Raw genomic sequence first — 21,472 nt, forward strand, 5'->3', positions numbered from 1 at the left:
AAACTTGAAGGGTGTGAATTGTTATCAAACTGCCCACACATCACAGAAGTAAATGCAGCAGGCACAGCTAAGTGCTGTGAAATTACAAGGTATGTGTAGTTTCATAACCAGTCCAGCCTTCAAGTGTCTCAACAGAATTAAAATACAATTTCAAAATTATTATATCTTTTCTTTATATGTGTCTGTTAAGAATAGCAATGGGGTAGGTGTGCAAAGAAAACAGAAACCAAAATATCCATATCAATATGAGCCAGTTAATAGAGTAACATGTTTCATTCAGGTTCTTATATCAGTTGTGCTGTGCTCTACCACTGTCAGCAATCAGTGGGCTATGTAATCATTACTGACAGGTGAGACTTGAATTGGAGCTCATTTACAAAGCACTTAGACTTACAAAGTTTCATGGGTTATTATCAGGCTTATTTTCGAAAGAAAAGGGCGCCCATCTTTCGACATAAATTGGGAGATGGGTGTCTTTTTCCCAGGGTCGCCCAAATCTGCATAATTGAAAGCCAATTTTGAGCGTCCTCAACTGCTTTCTGTCTCAGGGATGACCAAAGTTCACGGGGGCGTGTCAGAATCATAGTGAAGGCGGGACTGGGGCATGCTTAACACATGGGCGTCCTTGGCCGATAAAGGAAAAAAGAAGGGCGTCCCTGATGAACACTTGGACGACTTTACTTGGTCCTTTTTTTTTTTACGACCAAGCCACAAAAATGTGCCCTAAATGACCAGATGACCACCGGAGGGAATTGAGGATTACCTCCCCTTACTCCCTCCCACCCTAAAAAAAAATAAAAATTAATATTTTTTCCAGCCTCTATACCAGCCTCAAATATCATACCCAGCTCCATGACAGCAGTATGCAGGTCCCTGGAGCAGTTTTAATAGGTACTGCAGTGCACTTCAGGCAGGCGGACACAGGCCCATCCCCCCTACCTGTTATACTTGTGGTGGTAAATGTGAGCCCTCCAAAACCCACCACAAACCCACTGTACCCACATCTAGGTGCCCCTCTTCATCCCTTAGGGCTATGGTAGTGGTGTACAGTTGTAAGGAGTGGGATTTAAGGGGAGTTTGGGGGGCTCAGCACACAAGGTAACGGAGCTATGCACCTGGGAGCTTTTTCTGAAGTCCACTGCATTGCCCCCTAAGGTGCCCGGTTGGTGTCCTGGCATGTCATGGGGACCAGTGCACTACAAATGCTGGCTCCTTCCACGACCAAATGGCTTGGATTTGGTTGTTTCTGAAATGGGCATCCTTGGTTTCCATTATCGCCGAAAATCGGGGACGACCATCTCTAAGGACAATCATCTCTAAGGTCAACCTAAATGTTGAGATTTGGGCGTTCCCGACCGTATTATCGAAATGAAAGATGGATGTCCATCTTGTTTCGATAATACGGGTTTCTCCGCCCCTTCGTGGGGACGTCCTGCGAGGATGTCCTCAGGAAAACTTGGGCACCCCATTCGATTTTGCCCCTCTATATAACTTTGTAAGTCTAAGTGCATTCACGTAACTTTGTAAGTCTAAGTGCTTTGAAAATACGCTTCTTGGTCAAGTGGGATCACATTTTTTGCACTTTCAGAGAAAGGCCCAATTTCCATTCAGAGCTAAAGCACTGGTTATATATTTGAAGGTGAAATGAATAAAAGAGCAAAAAGAACCTGCAGAATAGCACCCTCTACTGACAGTAGTAGAAGTCCAGTTTGAGTGCAGGAAAATAGGTTGTCGGAGTGGGAAGACTGATGTGTTTATGGGGAGGGATGGGGATGAGAGCAATAATACATGTCATAAGATAATATAACAAGGTACATAAACAGAAATTAATCTCATCACGAGAACAATGAAACCAAGTAACCAATCAGCAAAGAAAATAAAATTGAAGCATGATATATGTGCCCCATTCAAATTTTACTCATATATCACCCCTTCCCCTTCTCCTTCCCCATTCCGAACCTTTATTCTGTGTCCTCAGAGGAATGCACACAACTTGAAGGCCCTAACAAGCCTCAAACATTTTCCACATGGCACAATACAATCCCATTTTATCCCTCTTTGCCTGCAAAAAAAAGGTGCAAGAGCTCCCAAGATGCCATCTGAGACATGTTAGTTTTCCACTCAGCGAAAGTCAGAGGGTCCTGCCCAGTGCATTTTTTCTAACAAAAGAGGTACCGGTACTCTAGTGAAAAGGTGCCAGTACTCAAATGCCAGGCCACCCTTCAGGGGTGGGGTGATCACTGAGGGACCCACCCCACAATAGCCAGGCCCCCTGCAACCAGTCACAGAATCTATGACAAGGCAGAATTGGTGTGTAGAGCCTGAGCTTGTTCATTAAAACTTGGGGACCATGGGCCAATTTTAGCAGACTATAGAAAAGGTGCCGGTACTCAGTACCCCCTCAAAAAAAGCCCTGGTCCTGCCCCATCCAGTGCTGCAATATGAACTTACGTGCTAACACCAATGCCAGGTGCTTTTGGAAATATACACATCATGTAGAATTTTTAATTGGAGTTTGTGGAGGCCCGCAGTAGGGGTCACCTGAAATGCCAACTCAAAGCATGAAGACAACTCTTTCTCAGATATGGAATCCCCCCACGAAGATAACGTTAGACTCCCTCTGGGGTGCAATGGAGTCTTTGCACAAGGTATGTCTGACTTTTATGACTTCTACAAATTCTAATGCAACGAAGATTGAGACTCTTCAAGCCCAAGCTATTTCTCAAGAGGCTAAACTTAAACAATATGAGACAACATTAAATCAAACTAAAGAATTGGAGAGTAAACTACTTTCAAACGTTGATATGGTACATTGTAAACTGGAAAATTTAGGGAATGGGGCTAGATCTTTGAACTTGAGAATTTTAAATTTTCCTTCAATTAAGTATACCCCTGTTACAGAGGGCCTTACTTAAATGGGGGGGATTGTTGGGGGTGTGGGGAGGGAATTGTTGGGGGTTCTGTGGGGGGGAATTGTTGGGGTTCTGTGTGGGGGGAGGGAATTGTTGGGTTGGAATTTAGGAAGGTGTTCCATAATGTGCTAAACATATCCATTGCATATATCATTCCCCCTCCCCCTCCTATGCAGCTTCAGAATGGGTGGGCACTGCATAAATGGGGACTGGGGTTCACCACATAAACAAGGAAGATGGAACCTACCGGGAACCAATACAGCAGCTCCAACAGCTGGCCCACACCACTGAGGACCTGCCAACCCTACAGTACAGTGCACAGGAACCTGGTGAAAAGACAGCCAGCTAAGTTGACTCCAGACTACATACAGTGAATGCACACTCCTTGACTATGAGCACAAAGAGAAGAGATGGCAGACAAATGAGAGCTTACCATGAACGTCTGTTTCAAGACTGTGTAGTGCACCTTTTATCATCTGGAACATTAGCTGCACATCACTCTCATTGAAATGTCCCTTACCGAGGGGTGCTTGATTTGGGGCGAGTGTAGGAATATCGTCGGCCCCACAGACTGCCTGTTACAAGCAGGCAGAGAGAATGGGAGAAAGTAAGGGAGGCTCACGGGATGTGGAAGAGTGGAAACGGAAGGCGTGTTGGCTGAGGGCCAGCAATAATCCCCCCCCCTCCCAAATACACAGGTGTACCCAAACATACATTGCCAAACACAAACCTTATTATAAGTGAGGGTAAAACCCTGTAAACGATTCTTAAGAACAACCGGCAAGGTCCCAGTGCAGGAAATGGCGGGTTAGATGGCAATGAAGAAAGGGAAGGCAGGTGGGGACGCCCATAATTATCTACCCATAATCGAAATCATGTGCTCCAAATCGCTATCTGAGCTGGGCACGCTTCGGTATTATGTGTATAATTGAAAAAAAAAACGCCCATATCAGACACGCCTATTCCCCCGTGTCAATGCGCGTTCTTGGCGACTATATAAATGCCCACTCCGTATTTTTGAAAACCCCATTGGTACAATGCCGCCACGTCAACCCCCAACCCGGAAGGGTAATTTTACGGATGGAGAGGTAGAGCTACTGGTGCAGGAGATCCAGCAACGCCACCAACATCTGTTTGCTCCCACAGGGCAGAGGCTGGCTGCAACGACGAAACAGAGGGAGTGGGAGGCGGTCCGTGACAGCGTCAATGCAGTCTTCCATTGTGCAAGAGACATGGAGGACTGCAAGCACAAGTGGCGCAAGCTCCGGAGGGATGTAAGGCGCAAGGCTGGTGCCCATCCCCCACCACATGATACTGCCAACCTCACCCCCCTGGAGCTGATGGTCCACTCCCTCCTACCCCAGGAGGGTATCCATGGAATGGGGCCCTTGACACCTCTGCACAGGCTGAGGACTCAGGTAGGTTGACCATTCTTTATGAAGCTGCGCTTATGTGTTCCGCTGCACTAAACTGTGTTATACAAGTTGGGGCCAGGAGGTGGGAGGTGGGGAGTGGGGTGAGCGGGAAGCGGGAGGGAGTTTCAGGCGGGTGTGCTAATATGTAGAATAAACGACCATCTTAATGATGCTGTGCTGACTTTCTTACCTACCCCTACTCACTTGCTCTGTATCATTACTCTCTATCCCTACCATACTCATTTACCTTCCCTCTTACTTGTCCTGTGTGTGCATCTTAACTACATTGTAAGCTCTCTTTGAGTAGTGGTGTGTCATAGGAGCACACTCTGTGGCTGCTGTGGGTTTTTCAACACCCCCAATATTGAGCAACTATCATGTAGGTGTCCAGGGTGGAGTTTTGTGCACTCGGCTTCACCCCCAATAATGCATAACAGTTGGCTCCTATGGGTGTATGTAGGGTACTACTGTGGCACTACTTTGGGACCCTTCCTTCCCTACTACTCCCTCCTATTTTCCCATCACCAAACCGTGCCTATTTCTTTCTATCACCTCTGTGCTCTACTGAGTGTGGGCCACATGCATGCAACTTAAGGAGCCTGTAATGGGGGTGATAATGCAGTTCTAGAGAGTCTAGCAAGTCCGTAGTAACAGAAGACATGCTGAAATGTCCTTCATTTGGACAAATATACAACAAACAGCTTGTCCACAAAGTTGTGAGCGGTGTCCTTCTCTTGGCTGGCCGTCCACCACCTCTACCCAGCTGGCTGTGGGGCTCTCTTTCACATCGCTGTCAATTCCTTTCCTCCTCCTCACCATCTCTTTGCTGGGTCAGCAGTTTGGGGGCCAATGTATATGAATGCTGAAAGACAAAAGTAGGTTATTTTCACCAACATTTGCTCACCCTTGTTCTATACAGGTGATGACTCTGAGGAGGCTGGCCCTAGTGGCCTGCAAGACCAACCAAGGCCTACAGCAGCACCACAGCCTCACCCTCCACCACCTGCAGCAGCAGTACAGCCTCTACCACCACCACCACCTGCACCAGTACAGCCTCTACCACCACCACCACCACCACCACCTGCACCAGTACAGCCTCTACCACCACCACCACCTGCAGCTGAACCAGCAGTAGAGGCTCAACCTCCACCAGCACCACCAGCACCACTGGTTGACTCTGCTGATGAGTATGCCTATAGGGGGCCAGCTCCTCGTCACAGGCCATCCAGCCAACGGAGGCAACTGTTGCGGCTGGCCACTGAGTTGCTGAGGCACAATGTGCGCCTGGAGGAGTACCGCCAGGAAAAACTACAGCTGCAGAGGGAAGCACTGCAGGTGCAGCGGCAAGCCCTCCAGTCGCAGCGGGAAGCCCACCAAGAGCTGCTCCAGGTGCACTGGGAAGCCCACCGAGAGGTGCTCCAGGCACAGCGGGAAGCCCACCAAGAGCTGCTGCACCAACTCCAACAGCTGCAGCACACCATTGAAGACCTGCGCCTTCCGGGCCCACCACCACCTACTGCAGCCGTGCTGCAGCAGCAAGACCTGCCCTCCACATCCTCCTCCAGTGGGCAGCAACCACCAGCCAAGAGGTGGGCGTTGCGATCTGCCGCCTCTGCACCCAGGACTGCAGCACCCACCACCAAACCATCTCCCATTCTGGGTCCTGTGGCCAGGTTACACCCAACAAAGTGGCCAGATTTCCACTCCGTAGCCCAAGCCGAGGAGGAGGACAGTGGGAGCAGCACATCAGAGAATGAAGATACTTCCCCTGCAGCACCAGCTGCACAGGAAGTCCGTGGGAGGGGTAGGAGGGGACGGGGGAGGGGACGGGGAAAGTGATGTCATCACATGCTGGAGGGTGAGGGGGGGGGTTGAACACTCATGCACTTATGCAGTTATACACAATAAATGTGCACTTACTTTCACGCAAAACTTGTTTCAATGAGTCTTTGTCTTGCTCTTATGCCAAGCTGGTAAGTGGGCTGGGGGTGGAGGGGGCTCCTCTTCCTGCTCATCTGGGGCCTCCTCTGGTGGCTGTGCCTCCTCTGGGAGAGGCTGTCCTCTGCGCTGAGCCAAATTGTGCAGCATGCAGCAGGCAACAAACATCTTGGCCACCTTTTCAGGGCTGTAGAGGAGCTCCCCTCCAGACCGGTCCAGACAGCGGAACCGGTTTTTGACCATTCCAAAAGTCCACTCAATGATCCCCCGGGTGCTCCGATGTCTCCTGTTGTAAGTTTCTTGTGGGCCTGGTTGTGGATGCACCACGGGGGTCATGAGCCACGTCCTCTGCGGGTAGCCCCGGTCACCTTTGGAGAAAAGCAGAATGAGATAGATGAGTGTGTATTGCTTGGAGCAGGTACAGGGGGGTGGGGAAGGGAGGATAAGGATAGTGGGTTGTGGAGTGAGGTGGAGGAAGCCAGGGCGGAGGGCTGCCCAGTGGAGGAGGTATAGGTATGGGTCCATCCATGTTGAACTTACCTAGTAGCCATCCACTGGTGAACTCTCCTCGCTCAAGTCTGCAGTAGATGCCCGAGTGCTGTAGGATGTATGCATCATGGGTGGAACCGGGGAACCTGGCACACACGTCTAATATCTCCCCCTGGGCATCACACACAACTTGCATGTTCATGGAATGAAAAGCCTTCCTGTTTCTGTAGGTGGCTTCATGTGCCCTGGGGGGTCTGAGGGCGACGTTTGTGCAATCAATCACACCTATGACTGAGGGGAATCTAGCAACAGCATAGAACACAGTCATGTTGGTGTGCAGGGCCTGGGGGGTGGTGGGGAAAGTGATGTAATGAGAGGTGTGAGTTAGAAAGGCATGCAGGAACTGGGTGAGACAGTGTGAAATAGAAGCCTGGGTGAGCCCTGTGTTAGCAGCTAATACAGATTGAAAACTCCCAGTGGCCAGGACAGAGAGAGAGGAAGTGATTTTGAGATGGACAGGGATGGGGTTATTCCTACGGGTCTGGGGCTGAAGAAGGGGTTTCAGCTGCTCACAAAGCTACACAATGGTGTCCCTATCAAACCTGAACCTTGTAAGACACTGCTGGTCAGTGAGTTGTAGGAAGGTGGTGCGGGGCCTATAGACTCGGGGCCGTGCATACGTCCTGCGGTGTGTGCCCTCTTCCTCTACCATGCCAGACACCAGTGCATTAAGTGCATCCATTTTCCCAGCAGTGCAAGTATTATTAGTAGTAGTAATAACACACGCACAACACACAGACCTCTCACTGCCAGCCACCACGCCCTCTTCCACACACACAGGCAACACAGAGACAAACGGAGGTCAGGGAATAGAATATACACGTGGGAACAGTGATTGGAGAGGGATAGGGGGAGGGGAAGGGGAAGGTACTGATAGAGCAAGGAGTAGGAGTAGGGAAAGGTCAAACGGTCACTCACAAAAGAGGCAGGCCACACAGACGAACGTACCAGGTACTCAACACACTCAACTTTCTCTCTGCAACCAACAAATCAGCTTTCCCAACACCGATCTCGCCACTTTCCAACTCCACACAAGCGCTATTGGGTCTAAAGACGTTTCCCCCTTGCTCTGGTCGCTTTTATTTGGAGTCCAACAAATGACGCCCATGCTCCCGCCCAACCAGATCCATTTCGCTATCTGTTATACGTTGTACACGACCAGGTCGTATCACCGCCCCTAACACGCCCCCGACATGCCCCTTATTTGGGCGTTTCTCTCTGAGCGTACGAGCGACCCGGACGTACTGAAAATTTTGTTTCCATTATACTGATTTAATCGTTTTTGTGAGATAAACGTCTATCTCCCGATTTGGGTCGCAATATAGGCATTTTTCTTTTTCAATTATAAGCTGGATACTATACTACTTACACAAACCAAAAAAGCACAACTGGGCCTTCAAGACTGAGACAACAGGAGTCTGTTATTAATAAAGGACTCCTGTTGTCTCAGTCTTGAAGGCCCAATTGTGCTTTTTTTGGTTTGTATACTTTTTATGTATGCTGTTTTTCCCTCTCTTTTTGCTCTATAGTATACTACTTACAATGTCAACACAATACGTAATAGAACATTTTAATTGACAGTGTAGGGTATAAGCAAAGATGGAACACATAGATAGGTAAGAGAGTAAGAGGAGTTAGAAAGTAAGGTGACTAGTTGCACATAAGGTCAGAGAGATGGTTAAATATTACCTCAGCTAGGGTAGGAATGGATAAACATGTCATGCTGCAGTATGTGTAGCCCGTGTCACTCCTTGTGAAACTAACAAGTTAGTTACTTCTTCCATTAAAGGCCTGGTTGAAGAGTCAAGCTTTCACCTGCTTCCCTAAGTAGAGATAGTCTTGTGTTAAGTGGAGCCTTTCAGGGAGTGCATTCCAGAGTGTGGGGGTTAATCCAGAGAAGGCTCGTTAGTGGGTATCACATCATGTAATGTCTTTTGGAGAGGGTGTGGTTAGTTATAGTCTTTGGGAGGACCTTAGTGTCCTTGGAGGTGTGTAGAGGATCATCCTGTTCTTCAGATACTTGGGGCCATTTCCTTTAAGAGCCTTGAAGATCAGACATAAGAATTTTAAATTTAGCCCTTATTGTACTGGTAAGCCAATGAAGTTTTTGCAAAAATGGTGTGATGTGGTCACCTCTCTTGCAACCTTCTCTTAGTCTTGCTGCAGAATTCTGAATCAAAGTCCAGGCCAATCTCCATTCTCGCTCCAAATAGCTTCATTCAGACCTAGCACTAGGCAAAACAACACCTCCTAATAGGTACCAAAATAAGGCAGCAGTCATCAGTTTTCTTTTAAGATTGTGGAAACTTGTCAAGGAACAGTCTAATTTCAGTGGCTGTTGTAAAAATCAGCATGGGGTTATCATGCACCTAGCAGGGTATTGGAAAGCAAATTTATGCCCTTTGAAAACAGGGCATAAAATTCGTGGAGCAGTATGGTACCATGACCTTCCTTTTCTCCATCACCTTGATGGAGTAGTCTTGGAATAACAGCAGCCTGGACCCATGATAGTCCAACACTCGATTTTGCTTATAGAAATCCAGTAGACACGCTTTGAGTGCATAGTTCAGATAGCACACAATCACCAGGCAGGGCGGGCTGCATCCTCTCTTCTCATCCCCACCCGATGTGCTTGCTCCACATGCACTGGGCCTATGGTTTGGGGGAGCCTGACCACCTCTGGGAGCCAGCACTCTGCCAAAGCCACCAAATCTGCAGCCTTTACATTTTCAGGTACTCCAATTACATGTACATTATTCCATCTCCCTCAGTTATCATGATCTTCCACCCAATCCAACAGCAATTTGACTTGTGTCTCCAACATGCCTAACCGCTTCGCAACAGCCGTGACTCAGTCTTCTTGGGCAGAAATGCTGTGTTTGAGCTGCCTGCCCAGCCACAGAATCTTTAATTTCTTCCATAGCTGCATGACGTTTTGCAAGCTTGTCAACTAAGAGTTGAGAGACATGATGCATAGAGACCTATATGTGATCTTCTTGTAATGGCGCTTTATGGACATCTGGCTTTGAAGTCGCCATCTTGCACGGTGAACACACTGCTTTCTCCTTCCTAAGATGAGCCATTTTCACTGGCTTTCACTAAGCTGCAGCCAAATGTCCCAGTTGCAAACAGAATGAACCACTGGGAAACCAGTTAAACTGCAGACCACTTAAGGGAACATCCCATCTCAAAAATCAGCAAGGGAAAGGTTTTTTTTTCAGGGAAGAGAGCAGAGCAAAGCCTTGGGATGTCTCAGGCAGCTGCCATCACGTGACCCCTGCATGGTAGCATTTTTAGCATACGCTAAATGCTAGAGACACCCATTGAAATATATGGGCATCTCTAGAGTCTAGCTCACACTAAAAATGGATAAATAGTATGTGACCCAACACAAACTACACAAGAAACAGCATACAGTAAGTACTGTGCGCTAACTGCAGAGTTCCATCCACACCTATCTACTATAATAAAACTCACCCTCAACGTTCTGAGGACACTGACGTCAGTGAAGCCAAGCCCTGACTTCCTTCAAAAAGGTTCGAAGGTTCGTGGTGGTGAAGCCACCAAAATCGCTCCGGGCCCCGCCCTCAAGGGCGGAGCAATGGCAGAACAACGAAAGGGGTTGGCAGGGAGGGAGGGAGGGAGACGGGATGGAAATCGCTCCGGGCCCCGCCCTCGCGTCAAACGTCATGACATTGGGGGCAGAGCAATGGCAGAACAACGAAGGGGTTGGCCAGGGAGGGGGGTGGCGATGAAAACCTTGCTAGCGCCCGTTTCATTTGCTCTGAAACGGGCCTCTTTTACTAGTTCAGTAATAATTACCACATTTATGCAGTAACAGCACACACTAATTTGGACATTATTGACTAGATTCTACTTATCATGCCTAAAAAAATTGGCTCTGAAAAAAAAATACGCCTAGGAGTATTCTATAAACTATGTCTAAATTTAGGCACGATTTACAGAATACACCTAAATCTAGGCATAGTTTATAGAATATGCCTAACACCCATTTTCTGCGACTATATTTAGTTGTGGCCATTTACGCCAATGAAAACTTGCGCTGGGGTTTATTAAGCCGCTAGCGCAGCTGGCTGTGCGCTAGTGATGACATAGCCCATTCACTCTGAATGGGCTATGTCAGCAATATAGTAAACAGACCCCTTGGTGTAAATGCCAATGCCTAAATTATGCATATTCCATAGCAGTGCACATAAATTCTAGGAATGCCCACGACCCACCCATGGCCATGCCCCTTTCCACATCTTAAAACCGATGCACATCACTTTATAGAATATGCTTAGACATTTATGCGCATAAAATCTAATTAATGCCAATTAGTGTCAATAATTGCTTATTAAGTTCAATTGTTAAGTTAATTAAGTTGCACGTGCAAGTCCAGAATATGACCAGATTTGAGCGCACAACTCAAGTCACACTACAAAGAATCTTGGGGTACCAGCTTAATGAACTTTAGTACAAGGGCACCAAGCCATTTATAGGCCAGGGTATACCTCTGCTTCTCCTCTCTGTCCCAGCTGGAACCATAGAAACATTGAAAATGACAGCAGATAAAGACCACATGACCTATCCAGTTGGATCATTGTAATGTCTGCTATTTGAGTTGCTCTCTTCAACAACTAAGAAAACTACACACAATTCAAAACACCACCATTCGTTTGATTTTTTCATTGGGAAAATATGACAGGATATCAGTATTTTATAAAACTTCAATGGTTGACCATAGAGATGAGAATCTTATTCAAGCTTGCTGTATGGTTCTGCACCGTTTTGTCAATATCAACATGTGCTTTTTGCTAATTCAGTTAGAAATCGTAGTTTTCACAATTCCAATTTAATCAGTTTTCCTTCTTCAAATGATAAAAAGAGATTAAACTTGTTGGAAAATCCTGGTGTTTCAATTTGCCAAACTTTGGAAAGATACTTTGGCATATTTCAGAATGTACACTCCTATCTAAACTTCAGGAAAAAAATCAAAACTTGGTTATTTAGAAAATTTGAACTATGTAATGTTTTGTAATTTCTGATCTATCTCTTGTTATGCATTGCATTAAATAGCTATCCTGGGGGTTGCTCCAGCTCTTTTACAGTTAGGCGCTTAGAACTGTAAGGCAACAGTGGCATATAAGACCATGTGTCATGCAGGGGCGTATCTGCGTGGGGCCACAGGTGCCTGGGCCCCCGCAGATTTCGCCCTGGCCCCCCTCCCGCCGCCAGCCCTCCCCCGCTGCCGTTTCTTACTTTTGCGCCGAGGTCCGCTTCCTCCTGGGCCTTTAAAAATATTTCTTCAGCTGGCGGGGGATCCCAAGCCCCACCAGCCAACCTGAAGTGACGTCTTCAAAGTTCTTCGTCCGCCGTGGCTGACGTGCTGGAGTTGAGTGGCTGAATCCAGTTCGGAGTCTGACGTCGTGCGACGTTCATGCGACGTCAGACTCCAAACTGGATTCAGCCGCTCAACTCCAGCACGTCGGCCACGGCAGACGAAGAACTTTGAAGACGTCACCTCGGGTTGGCAGGCAGGGGTTGGGGTCCCCCTCCAGCTGAAGAAATATTTTTAAAGGCCCAGGAGGAAGCGGACCTCGGCACAAAAGTAAGAAATGGCAGCGGGGGAGGGCTGGCGGCGGGAGGGGTAATGGAGAGAGTCGTTGGTGGCAGTGGGGGGGTCCGGTAATGGCGGCAGTGGGGGGGGGGGGGTCGGTGGCGGCGGTGGGGGGCTAAAACATGCCCCCTCCCTCTGACTCTGGCCCCCCCTACCGCCGGAGGCCAGATACGCCCCTGGTGTCATGCTATGTTATACCAACTAAAAAGCACAACTGGGCCTTCAAGACTGGGAAAACAGGAGTCCTTTACTGCAGTCAGACACGACACGGGCCATGTTTCAGGGTGAACAATGCCTGCCTCAGGGGTCCAATTAAAATATCAAGTACATAAAAAGGAATACAGTAAAAACAAGTGTTTCAGTACATGTTTATGACTGTTTTCACTTTGGGAGTAGTACACTGACCTGTTTTTACTGTGTTCCTTTTTATGTACTTGACATTTTCAGATACAGCCCTCTTCTACACCACCTCCACTAGAAGGCTGTATCACACATCCACCACCCTTTTCTATACAGGTTAGCTTGACCAATCTCTGTGGTTACTTACCAGTTTCCTGATCACAGAGTTGCTCACAGGCATCAGTGGTCCTCTGTCCACAGAGGTCTCTCACCCATGGAGATGTGGAGTTTAACTGGTAATAAAGGGACAGCTTGGCTGGATTCAACCAATCAGACACATCCAGATAACTCCCTTCACTCACAACAAAGCTACTTCCTGCAGGCAAACAAAACACAAAATAAGGTTTATGTTTATTGACCTTTAAAATGTAATAGATTGTGTGGGAGATGGATGTAGAGAATGGCGGGAGAAGTAAATATGTGATATGTTGTAAGGGGAGCTGCACAAAGAGAGGAAGAAATTCATGAAGGAAAGAAATGTGATATACCTAGAGAGAATAAAGTGTGCAGATAAATACAAAGTTGGTCTACAGTACAACTTAAAAGATACACTGAAAGAAGTCATAAAGAGAAAGTGATCTAGGAATAATGATGGATAAGTAAAAGGAGATACAGTGGTGGAAATAAGTATTTGATCCCTTGCTGATTTTGTAAGTTTGCCCACTGACAAAGACATGAGCAGCCCATAATTGAAGGGTAGGTTATTGGTAACAGTGAGAGATAGCACATCACAAATTAAATCCGGAAAATCACATTGTGGAAAGTATATGAATTTATTTGCATTCTGCAGAGGGAAATAAGTATTTAATCCCTCTGGCAAACAAGACCTAATACTTGGTGGCAAAACCCTTGTTGGCAAGCACAGCGGTCAGACGTCTTCTGTAGTTGATGATGAGGTTTGCACACATGTCAGGAGGAATTTTGGTCCACTCCTCTTTGCAGATCATCTCTAAATCATTAAGAGTTCTGGGCTGTCGCTTGGCAACTCGCAGCTTCAGCTCCCTCCATAAGTTTTCAATGGGATTAAGGTCTGGTGACTGGCTAGGCCACTCCATGACCCTAATGTGCTTCTTCCTGAGCCACTCCTTTGTTGCCTTGGCTGTATGTTTTGGGTCATTGTCGTGCTGGAAGACCCAGCCACGACCCATTTTTAAGGCCCTGGCGGAGGGAAGGAGGTTGTCACTCAGAATTGTACGGTACATGGCCCCATCCATTCTCCCATTGATGCGGTGAAGTAGTCCTGTGCCCTTAGCAGAGAAACACCCCCAAAACATAACATGTCCACCTCCATGCTTGACAGTGGGGACGATGTTCTTTGGGTCATAGGCAGCATTTCTCTTCCTCCAAACACGGCGAGTTGAGTTCATGCCAAAGAGCTCAATTTTTGTCTCATCTGACCACAGCACCTTCTCCCAATCACTCTCGGCATCATCCAGGTGTTCACTGGCAAACTTCAGACGGGCCGTCACATGTGCCTTCCGGAGCAGGGGGACCTTGCGGGCACTGCAGGATTGCAATCCGTTATGTCGTAATGTGTTACCAATGGTTTTCGTGGTGACAGTGGTCCCAGCTGCCTTGAGATCATTGACAAGTTCCCCCCTTGTAGTTGTAGGCTGATTTCTAACCTTCCTCATGATCAAGGATACCCCACGAGGTGAGATTTTGCGTGGAGCCCCAGATCTTTGTCGATTGACAGTCATTTTGTACTTCTTCCATTTTCTTACTATGGCACCAACAGTTGTCTCCTTCTCGCCCAGCGTCTTACTGATGGTTTTGTAGCCCATTCCAGCCTTGTGCAGTGTATGATCTTGTCCCTGACATCCTTAGACAGCTCCTTGCTCTTGGCCATTTTGTAGAGGTTAGAGTCTGACTGATTCACTGAGTCTGTGGACAGGTGTCTTTCATACAGGTGACCATTGCCGACAGCTGTCTGTCATGCAGGTAACGAGTTGATTTGGAGCATCTACCTGGTCTGTAGGGGCCAGATCTCTTACTGGTTGGTGGGGGATCAAATACTTATTTCCCTCTGCAGAATGCAAATAAATTCATATACTTTCCACAATGTGATTTTCCGGATTTAATTTGTGATGTGCTATCTCTCACTGTTACCAATAACCTACCCTTCAATTATGGGCTGCTCATGTCTTTGTCAGTGGGCAAACTTACAAAATCAGCAAGGGATCAAATACTTATTTCCACCACTGTAATAGCAAGTATGGCGGGCACACCTGAAGAAACCCTAAGGGAAAAAAGGCAAAGAGAAGTATAGCATAGAAAGTGGTTTGCAGGCAACAATGGTAGATAAGTGTCTTAAGTCTTTTGAGCACAGCAAATTCTGTTCTTAGACCTCTGGGTAGCATCCATCCATTCAGTTCCAATGTTCAGCGTCAGGTATCAGTTTAAAATATATTATACCCTGCTGTCTGTTAGAATACTACTAGAAGTGAATATAGCCTGACCAAAATGGCACTGACTTTTCTGTGACTAGACCAGAAAAGCTGCCACGCATCAGTCACTCTTGTTCCTTAGAGTACTCAATGTCAATACAGTCAATACTATTAATACTCTTAGCTTCTGCTTAGGTCAGTTCTCTCTGTGCCATAGACATTCAAGTACATCACATTATATCACAGTATCCAAAGCTTTCATAATTGCAAACTTTTCCCTGTATCATATCTTCTCCAATTCTAGCACGTTCAGCAATCTTCCACCCTCATATTTTGCTGACTTATCCAAAATCCTCCCTCCTCCCTCCTGCCAACCTTTTCAAGCCAGTGAATGCAACAGTGTCTTCATTAATGTCAGCAGAGCAGTAGAACAACCCGAGAGAAGTAAAAGCCTGAAAGGGTATGTCACCTGGTCCAGGTTTGCTTCTAGAAATACACAGTAAAAACAGTTCTTCAGCTTCCTCTGCTGAGCAGTGCCATCCACATCACATATAGATCAGAATAACTTCCTCAGTGGTCTAAGATTAAGATACAAATTCTTGCAAAAGTCTCATCTTAAAGAATATAATGAATCGTATTTTGTTTTTAATATTTTTCACTAGCTAGTGGGAATATGCATCACCTAATTAGCCAAATGGATTTTCAGTTCAGCCCAATCATTTCCTTATCTAACATCTGAAGCCCAACACCACTCCAGGGAATTCACAGGCACCGAGGTCCTCATTAACTCTGATCTTCAATTACATTGATTATAAGCCTGCTTCCATAATTGTGCTGCATAGATCAGAGGTGAGCTGGGAACACTACAGCACCAGGCAGCATTTCATTAATCAACTGGCACGCTATACTAGTTGGTAGTAAAGCAGATTAGCAGAAGGATCCATGATATGCTGGTACTAAATGGTCAGGCTATGCTCATATTACCCTTATGTGCCATCCTTTTTGCCCTCTTTCAAACAGCTAGTCAGAAAAAAATGCTTTTTTCTGACTAAAATACAAACTGGTGTGGACAATGAAGGTAATTCAGTAAGGGGGTGCCCAGATATAGACACTAAGTCCTTATTTGAAGCCTATTCTGTTAAAAAAAAATAATGTAGGCACATACGTTTCTTTATAGAATCTATATATATAAAGCAGATGCATGTGTATGTTTGTCTATGTCATCAATAGAAATCAAACAAAATAAAACATGGAAAAGAAAATAAGATGATACCTTTTTTATTGGACATAATACATTTCTTGATTAGCTTTCGAAGGTTGCCCTTCTTCGTCAGATCGGAAATAAGCAAATGTGCTAGCTGACAGTGTATATAAGTGAAAACATTCAAGCATTACTATGACAGTCTGACAGGGTGGGAGGATGGGGGTGGGTAGGAGGTATGCATGGGGACATCAAAGCATATCATTGATATTCTAACAGGATGGATGTGGATAGATGAGGAGTGGGGTGATCAACAGAGACATACAGCTTTATGGTTTATAATGGGCTAGGAACCCCAGATCCTTGTTAAGTCCTTTCTGTTGGGTGTTAAAATATTCAGTCATTCTGACTTCAAAGGTCTTACGTTCTTGTATGGTTTTAAAGTTACCTTTCAGTATTCTCACTGTGAAATCACTGGTACAGTGTCCTGGTTCTGTGAAGTGCTGTCCCACCGGGGTGGGGGCCCTACTGGCTGTATTGTTCATGTGATGTCTATGTAAATTGAATCTTGTCTTAAGCATCTGGCCTGTTTCTCCAATATAGCATCCTTCGTTACATTTTTTACACTGAATGATTTATACCACATTGGAAGATGAGCAAGTGAAAGATCCCTTTATGTTGAATATCTTTCCTTTGTGGATAACTGTGGGGTCCTGTGAAATATTTGTCCATGTCCAAACTCCTCCGGTCCCCGAAGAGCTATGGCCACCAAACCCAGCATGCAGACTCTACCCACCATTGCCGAGGTTATTATGTAGTTTGAAGAAATTCAGTTCATGGGGGCACTCAGGAGAGGAGGAACAATACCTCCATCTATTACATGAATAGGCTGCTGGTTGGAAAGTTCTTTCTTGCTGTTGCTAAGTGACAAGCTGTGTGGGACAGGGTGAGGGCTCAGAGATTGGTGGGGAGAAACACGGACAGCAGCTGTACAATTGTCCCTCTCTCATTCTCTAACGGGCAGATGATCAAAAGCCCCACACTGTTCCAAACAGCACTCTAAAAATACATCTAGTAGCGCTACAGAAATGATAAGTAGTAGCAGGGCTTTTTTGAGAGGGTACTTGGGGGTACTGAGTACCGGCACCTTTTCCATTGTCTGCTAAAATTGACCCATGGACCCAAAATTTTAATGAAAGAGCTCATGCTCTACACACCAATTCTGCTTTGTCATAGGTTCTGTGACTGGTTGCAGGGGGCCTGGCTATTGTGAAGTGGGTCCCTCAGTGTTCACCCCACCCTTGAAGGGTGGCCTAACATTTGAATACCGGCACCTTTTTTACTAGAGAAAATGCACTGAGTAGTAGTATATAACAAAAATAGCATATTAATACAGAACATATTTACACAATAGCATACACATCTAAAAAAAACAAACAACCCCCCCCCCCCCCTCCCAATGATTAACCCATACCCCATCTGTTTTTTCACAAGGGTCAGGAAGTCTAACAGCTTAATAACCATCCCAACCAAACCAATATCCCAAAACGTATATCCTATCTCTCCCAATCCCTCTCAAGAAGGCCTTTGCACATTATAAAGAAGACTGTTCTGTCTTTGAAGGACTAACAAAAAAAAAGTCTTGATCCAAGATGGCGATAGGAGCAGACGTGCATTTTTGAGCTCCTGAAGCTCTGTGAGAAAGCTAAGCGTTTGGATCTTTCCCTGTGTTGGTAATGGGGAAAAGAGAAGGGAAAACCAAAACTCTTACCTCCTCGAGCCTCGCTGTAACCCCTACCACACGCCAGGCTACTCTAGAGAATTTCGGAGTTTGAGTGCAGGGAGCGCTGACACCCGCTTCAGGGGGGTCTGCAGTTGTAAATGCGGACCGCAGCATTGAGGGAGTTACACTTAGCCCTCCCTCAAGCCTAGCTCCCCCACAACCCGGAAGCAGGTTCGAGACGACGGATAGGCAGCATGCTGAGGCACCCAAGGTAGGACAAGCTTCCTTTGCTGGCCGAGGAGGACCCGTTGCCACGTCATCCCCAGAGGTTACAAGATCGGAAGATAGACAGGCTATTCAGCCTTCTTCTTCGTTTACCCAGGGCCCTGCTCCCAGAGGGAATGGAGATTTGATGAGACCAGCTGTGGTAACAATGGAGTCTCTATGGGATGCAATACAAGGTTTGAATTCTTCCCTTCTGCAGATTTCTAACTCCTTTAGGGGAGAGGTTTTGGAGTTAAAACAAACTTATCAGTTCCTGTCTGGTAAGATCGAAGTTCAAACTAATAAGACTGATTCACTAGAAAATGAAGTTAAGCAACTACAGAACTTTGCTCTAACAGTTATTAGGAAGAAAAATATTCAGGCTCGCAAGCTTGAATATTTGGAAAATCAGGGTAGAAGGAATAATTTGTGATTTCTGAACTTTCCTAAATCACCGCTTATTCCAGCATTGGATATGTTAAAAAAAATACTTTTGTGGGACAGAAAATCCAAGATGGCGACAAAGCAGGATGTGTGAGATGAACGCTCTCCTCAAATTCTAAAAACATACCTTTTTCTTGGAACGAGCATGCTGAAAAGAAAGGGTAAGCCCAAGGGACCACCCTGAAGTTAACAACCCCCTTATCGAGACAGTCTTCAATCGCCACATTTTTGGTTTTGACCCCGAATGCGGGCTTTTCCATTACCGGGGCAAGGAAGAGCCCCGGTCAGGAGAGCAATTTTTTGCTCAGCCCATTAGGACCTGCTACCCCTCCTCCTCCACAACCAGACGGGACCATTGTGCTGAGTATCGGCATAAAAATCGACTCGAAGGGGCGGCAGATCTCGTCAGTGGAAGCAGTAGTTAAAAACATCTTAGAAGCAGCGGAGGGTGAACAGAGACTTCCAGGAATGGCATCGGGGAAGACAATGGTAGAAGGGATTCAAACTGCTGCCCTACAAGAAGAAAGCTCCTTGTGCATCATGGCGATTCAGCCGCTTGTCAGACCCCAGGAAGTGTCGTTGTAATGTATCTGGACTGCTCTTGAATCTTTGCATAAGGTTTGTGTTTCCTTTATATCAGTTTCATTAAATAATGCTACTCAAGTAAGAAATTTAAAAGAAAAGATTGAAGGTGTCATAATTAAACAGACTAATTTGGAAACAGACATGACTAAAATACAAGAACAGCAAGCCCAATTCTCTGGAGATCGACCATTATTGCATTGGAAAATAGAAAATTTAGAGAATTTGTCAAGAAATTTAAATCTTCGCATATTACATTTTCCACAATCGCAATATGTTACTCCAAGAGATATGTTTTTCAAATTCCTAAAAGAGATTTACAAGTATTCAAAGCAACAACAAAATGATCCAATACAACAGGATAATATCTTAGAAACATTAGAAACATTGGACATAACGGAACTTTTGGAACAATCCAAAGAGGAAATTGAAACTAGAGCAACCTTAATTATTTCATTTGTATTCCTACAAGACAAAGAGGCCTTAATAAGGCTTTATTTTAAGAATATTCATCCTGAATTTAATGGAAGTAAAGTTTCACTTTTCCTAGACATTTCTAGATGGATGCAACAGAGGAGGAAGAAGTTTCTGGACATGAAACAAGAATCTAATGGGATAAATGCTTGTTTCCAACTGAGATTTCTTTGCAAGTGTTTACTACTGTTTAAAGGCAAGAGATATGTGTTCTTTGAACCAGAACAGTTGTGAAATTTTCTCAATATGCAAAGTAATAAGGAGGCGTACCAGATATAAGTGGTTTAATTGATAGGGGTAACCTCCTGCTTCATTTTCTTTGGTAGAACTTTATTAGACCAACTTCCTTTGGTATAATTCTAGATTTTCTCCCTTATTTGTGGACTTTTAAGACCAATACTTTACTTTATTATATTAATATAATTTTTGTCATTGAAGAATACTATTTAAGTATTGGTGTATCTAGTCAAAGATTATATCTTTGTATTAAATGAAAATCAATAAAGAAATTAATTAAAAAAAAAATACTTTTGTGAAATATTGGGTATTCCGGCTGAAGGCTATCTGCCTATAGTTAGAGTCCAATATATAACTGGAATTTCAAGATTACCATCAGAGCAACCTCAACCTGATTTGAATTTGACTGAATTCCTGGAAAGTTCTTTCGAAGTAATAACAGAACGGACTACTCTTCTAGTGACTTTTGCCTTAGAGCCAGACAGAAACATAATATTTTGTTCCTATTTTTGTCATATAAATGCTATTTTTTGGGGATCGAAAATTCAAGTTTTTCCTGATTTAGCTAGGGACACACAAAAAAGAAGGAGAGAATTCTTGGCTTTAAAACCAAGAGTTCTCAACTTAGGTAGTGTAGTTCTGTTAAAAATTCCCTGTAAATGTATAGTGTCCTAAATCTAATTAATTATGTTTTTTGACCCAAAGAAACTGCAGGAATTTATTACTTCTAAGGATGGAGTAAGTTGCATCCACTAGTTAAGTAATGCTGTATCTTGGCTGCGGGTGTTTGTTCGCTCCTAACTGCTTCACTGATTAAGATCTGTTTCCCTATTATTATGACTTTTATTTTCCTAGTATCTGGATCAATATTTGTGGACAAAGTTGATGGGGAGATTTCCGTTAGTACCTGTTTTCTTTATTACTTAGTGCTGGTATTGCTAACACATTTATGTTTATTATGTGAATGTAAAATTAAAATCTATTAGAAAAAAGTCTTACCCTAGTATAGTATAAATCAATGCTAAATAATATTAGTGTTCTTTGCAGGGGTCGTAGGAAACTTGGGTTTCACCCTAAGAGGGAAACTGGTTGCTTCTTCAGGGCAAATCACTTCACCCTACATTGCCTCAGGTACAATGATACAAGGTCCCTATATTACAAAACAATCACTTGCCTTACACTTGGGTTTAGAAAGATGAGTAAACCAATCTAAATTCAGGAGAAAATGTAACTATTTTCTCATATCTTATCCAAATGTGTCCTAATACCTGGGTGTTTTTTTAAAGCTCAACTGTCATGGGAGCAATTAGCCTGAAGGAAACACCTG

At 45.1% G+C, this 21,472-nt stretch overlaps 1 protein-coding gene across 1 annotated transcript in view; it reads right to left on the reverse strand.

The window, feature by feature from the left end:
• ASTN2 (astrotactin 2) overlaps positions 1–21,472 on the reverse strand; it is a 1,362,231-nt gene that overhangs the window by 1,108,551 nt on the left and 232,208 nt on the right. Inside the window, exon 3 of the mRNA XM_030207206.1 lies at positions 12,982–13,149. Coding sequence (XP_030063066.1) covers positions 12,982–13,149 — 168 coding nt within the window. The remainder of the gene's footprint in view (positions 1–12,981; positions 13,150–21,472) is intronic.

The sequence above is a fragment of the Microcaecilia unicolor genome, chromosome 6 (assembly GCF_901765095.1).
Source record: "Microcaecilia unicolor chromosome 6, aMicUni1.1, whole genome shotgun sequence".
Taxonomy (NCBI): Eukaryota; Metazoa; Chordata; class Amphibia; order Gymnophiona; family Siphonopidae; genus Microcaecilia; species Microcaecilia unicolor.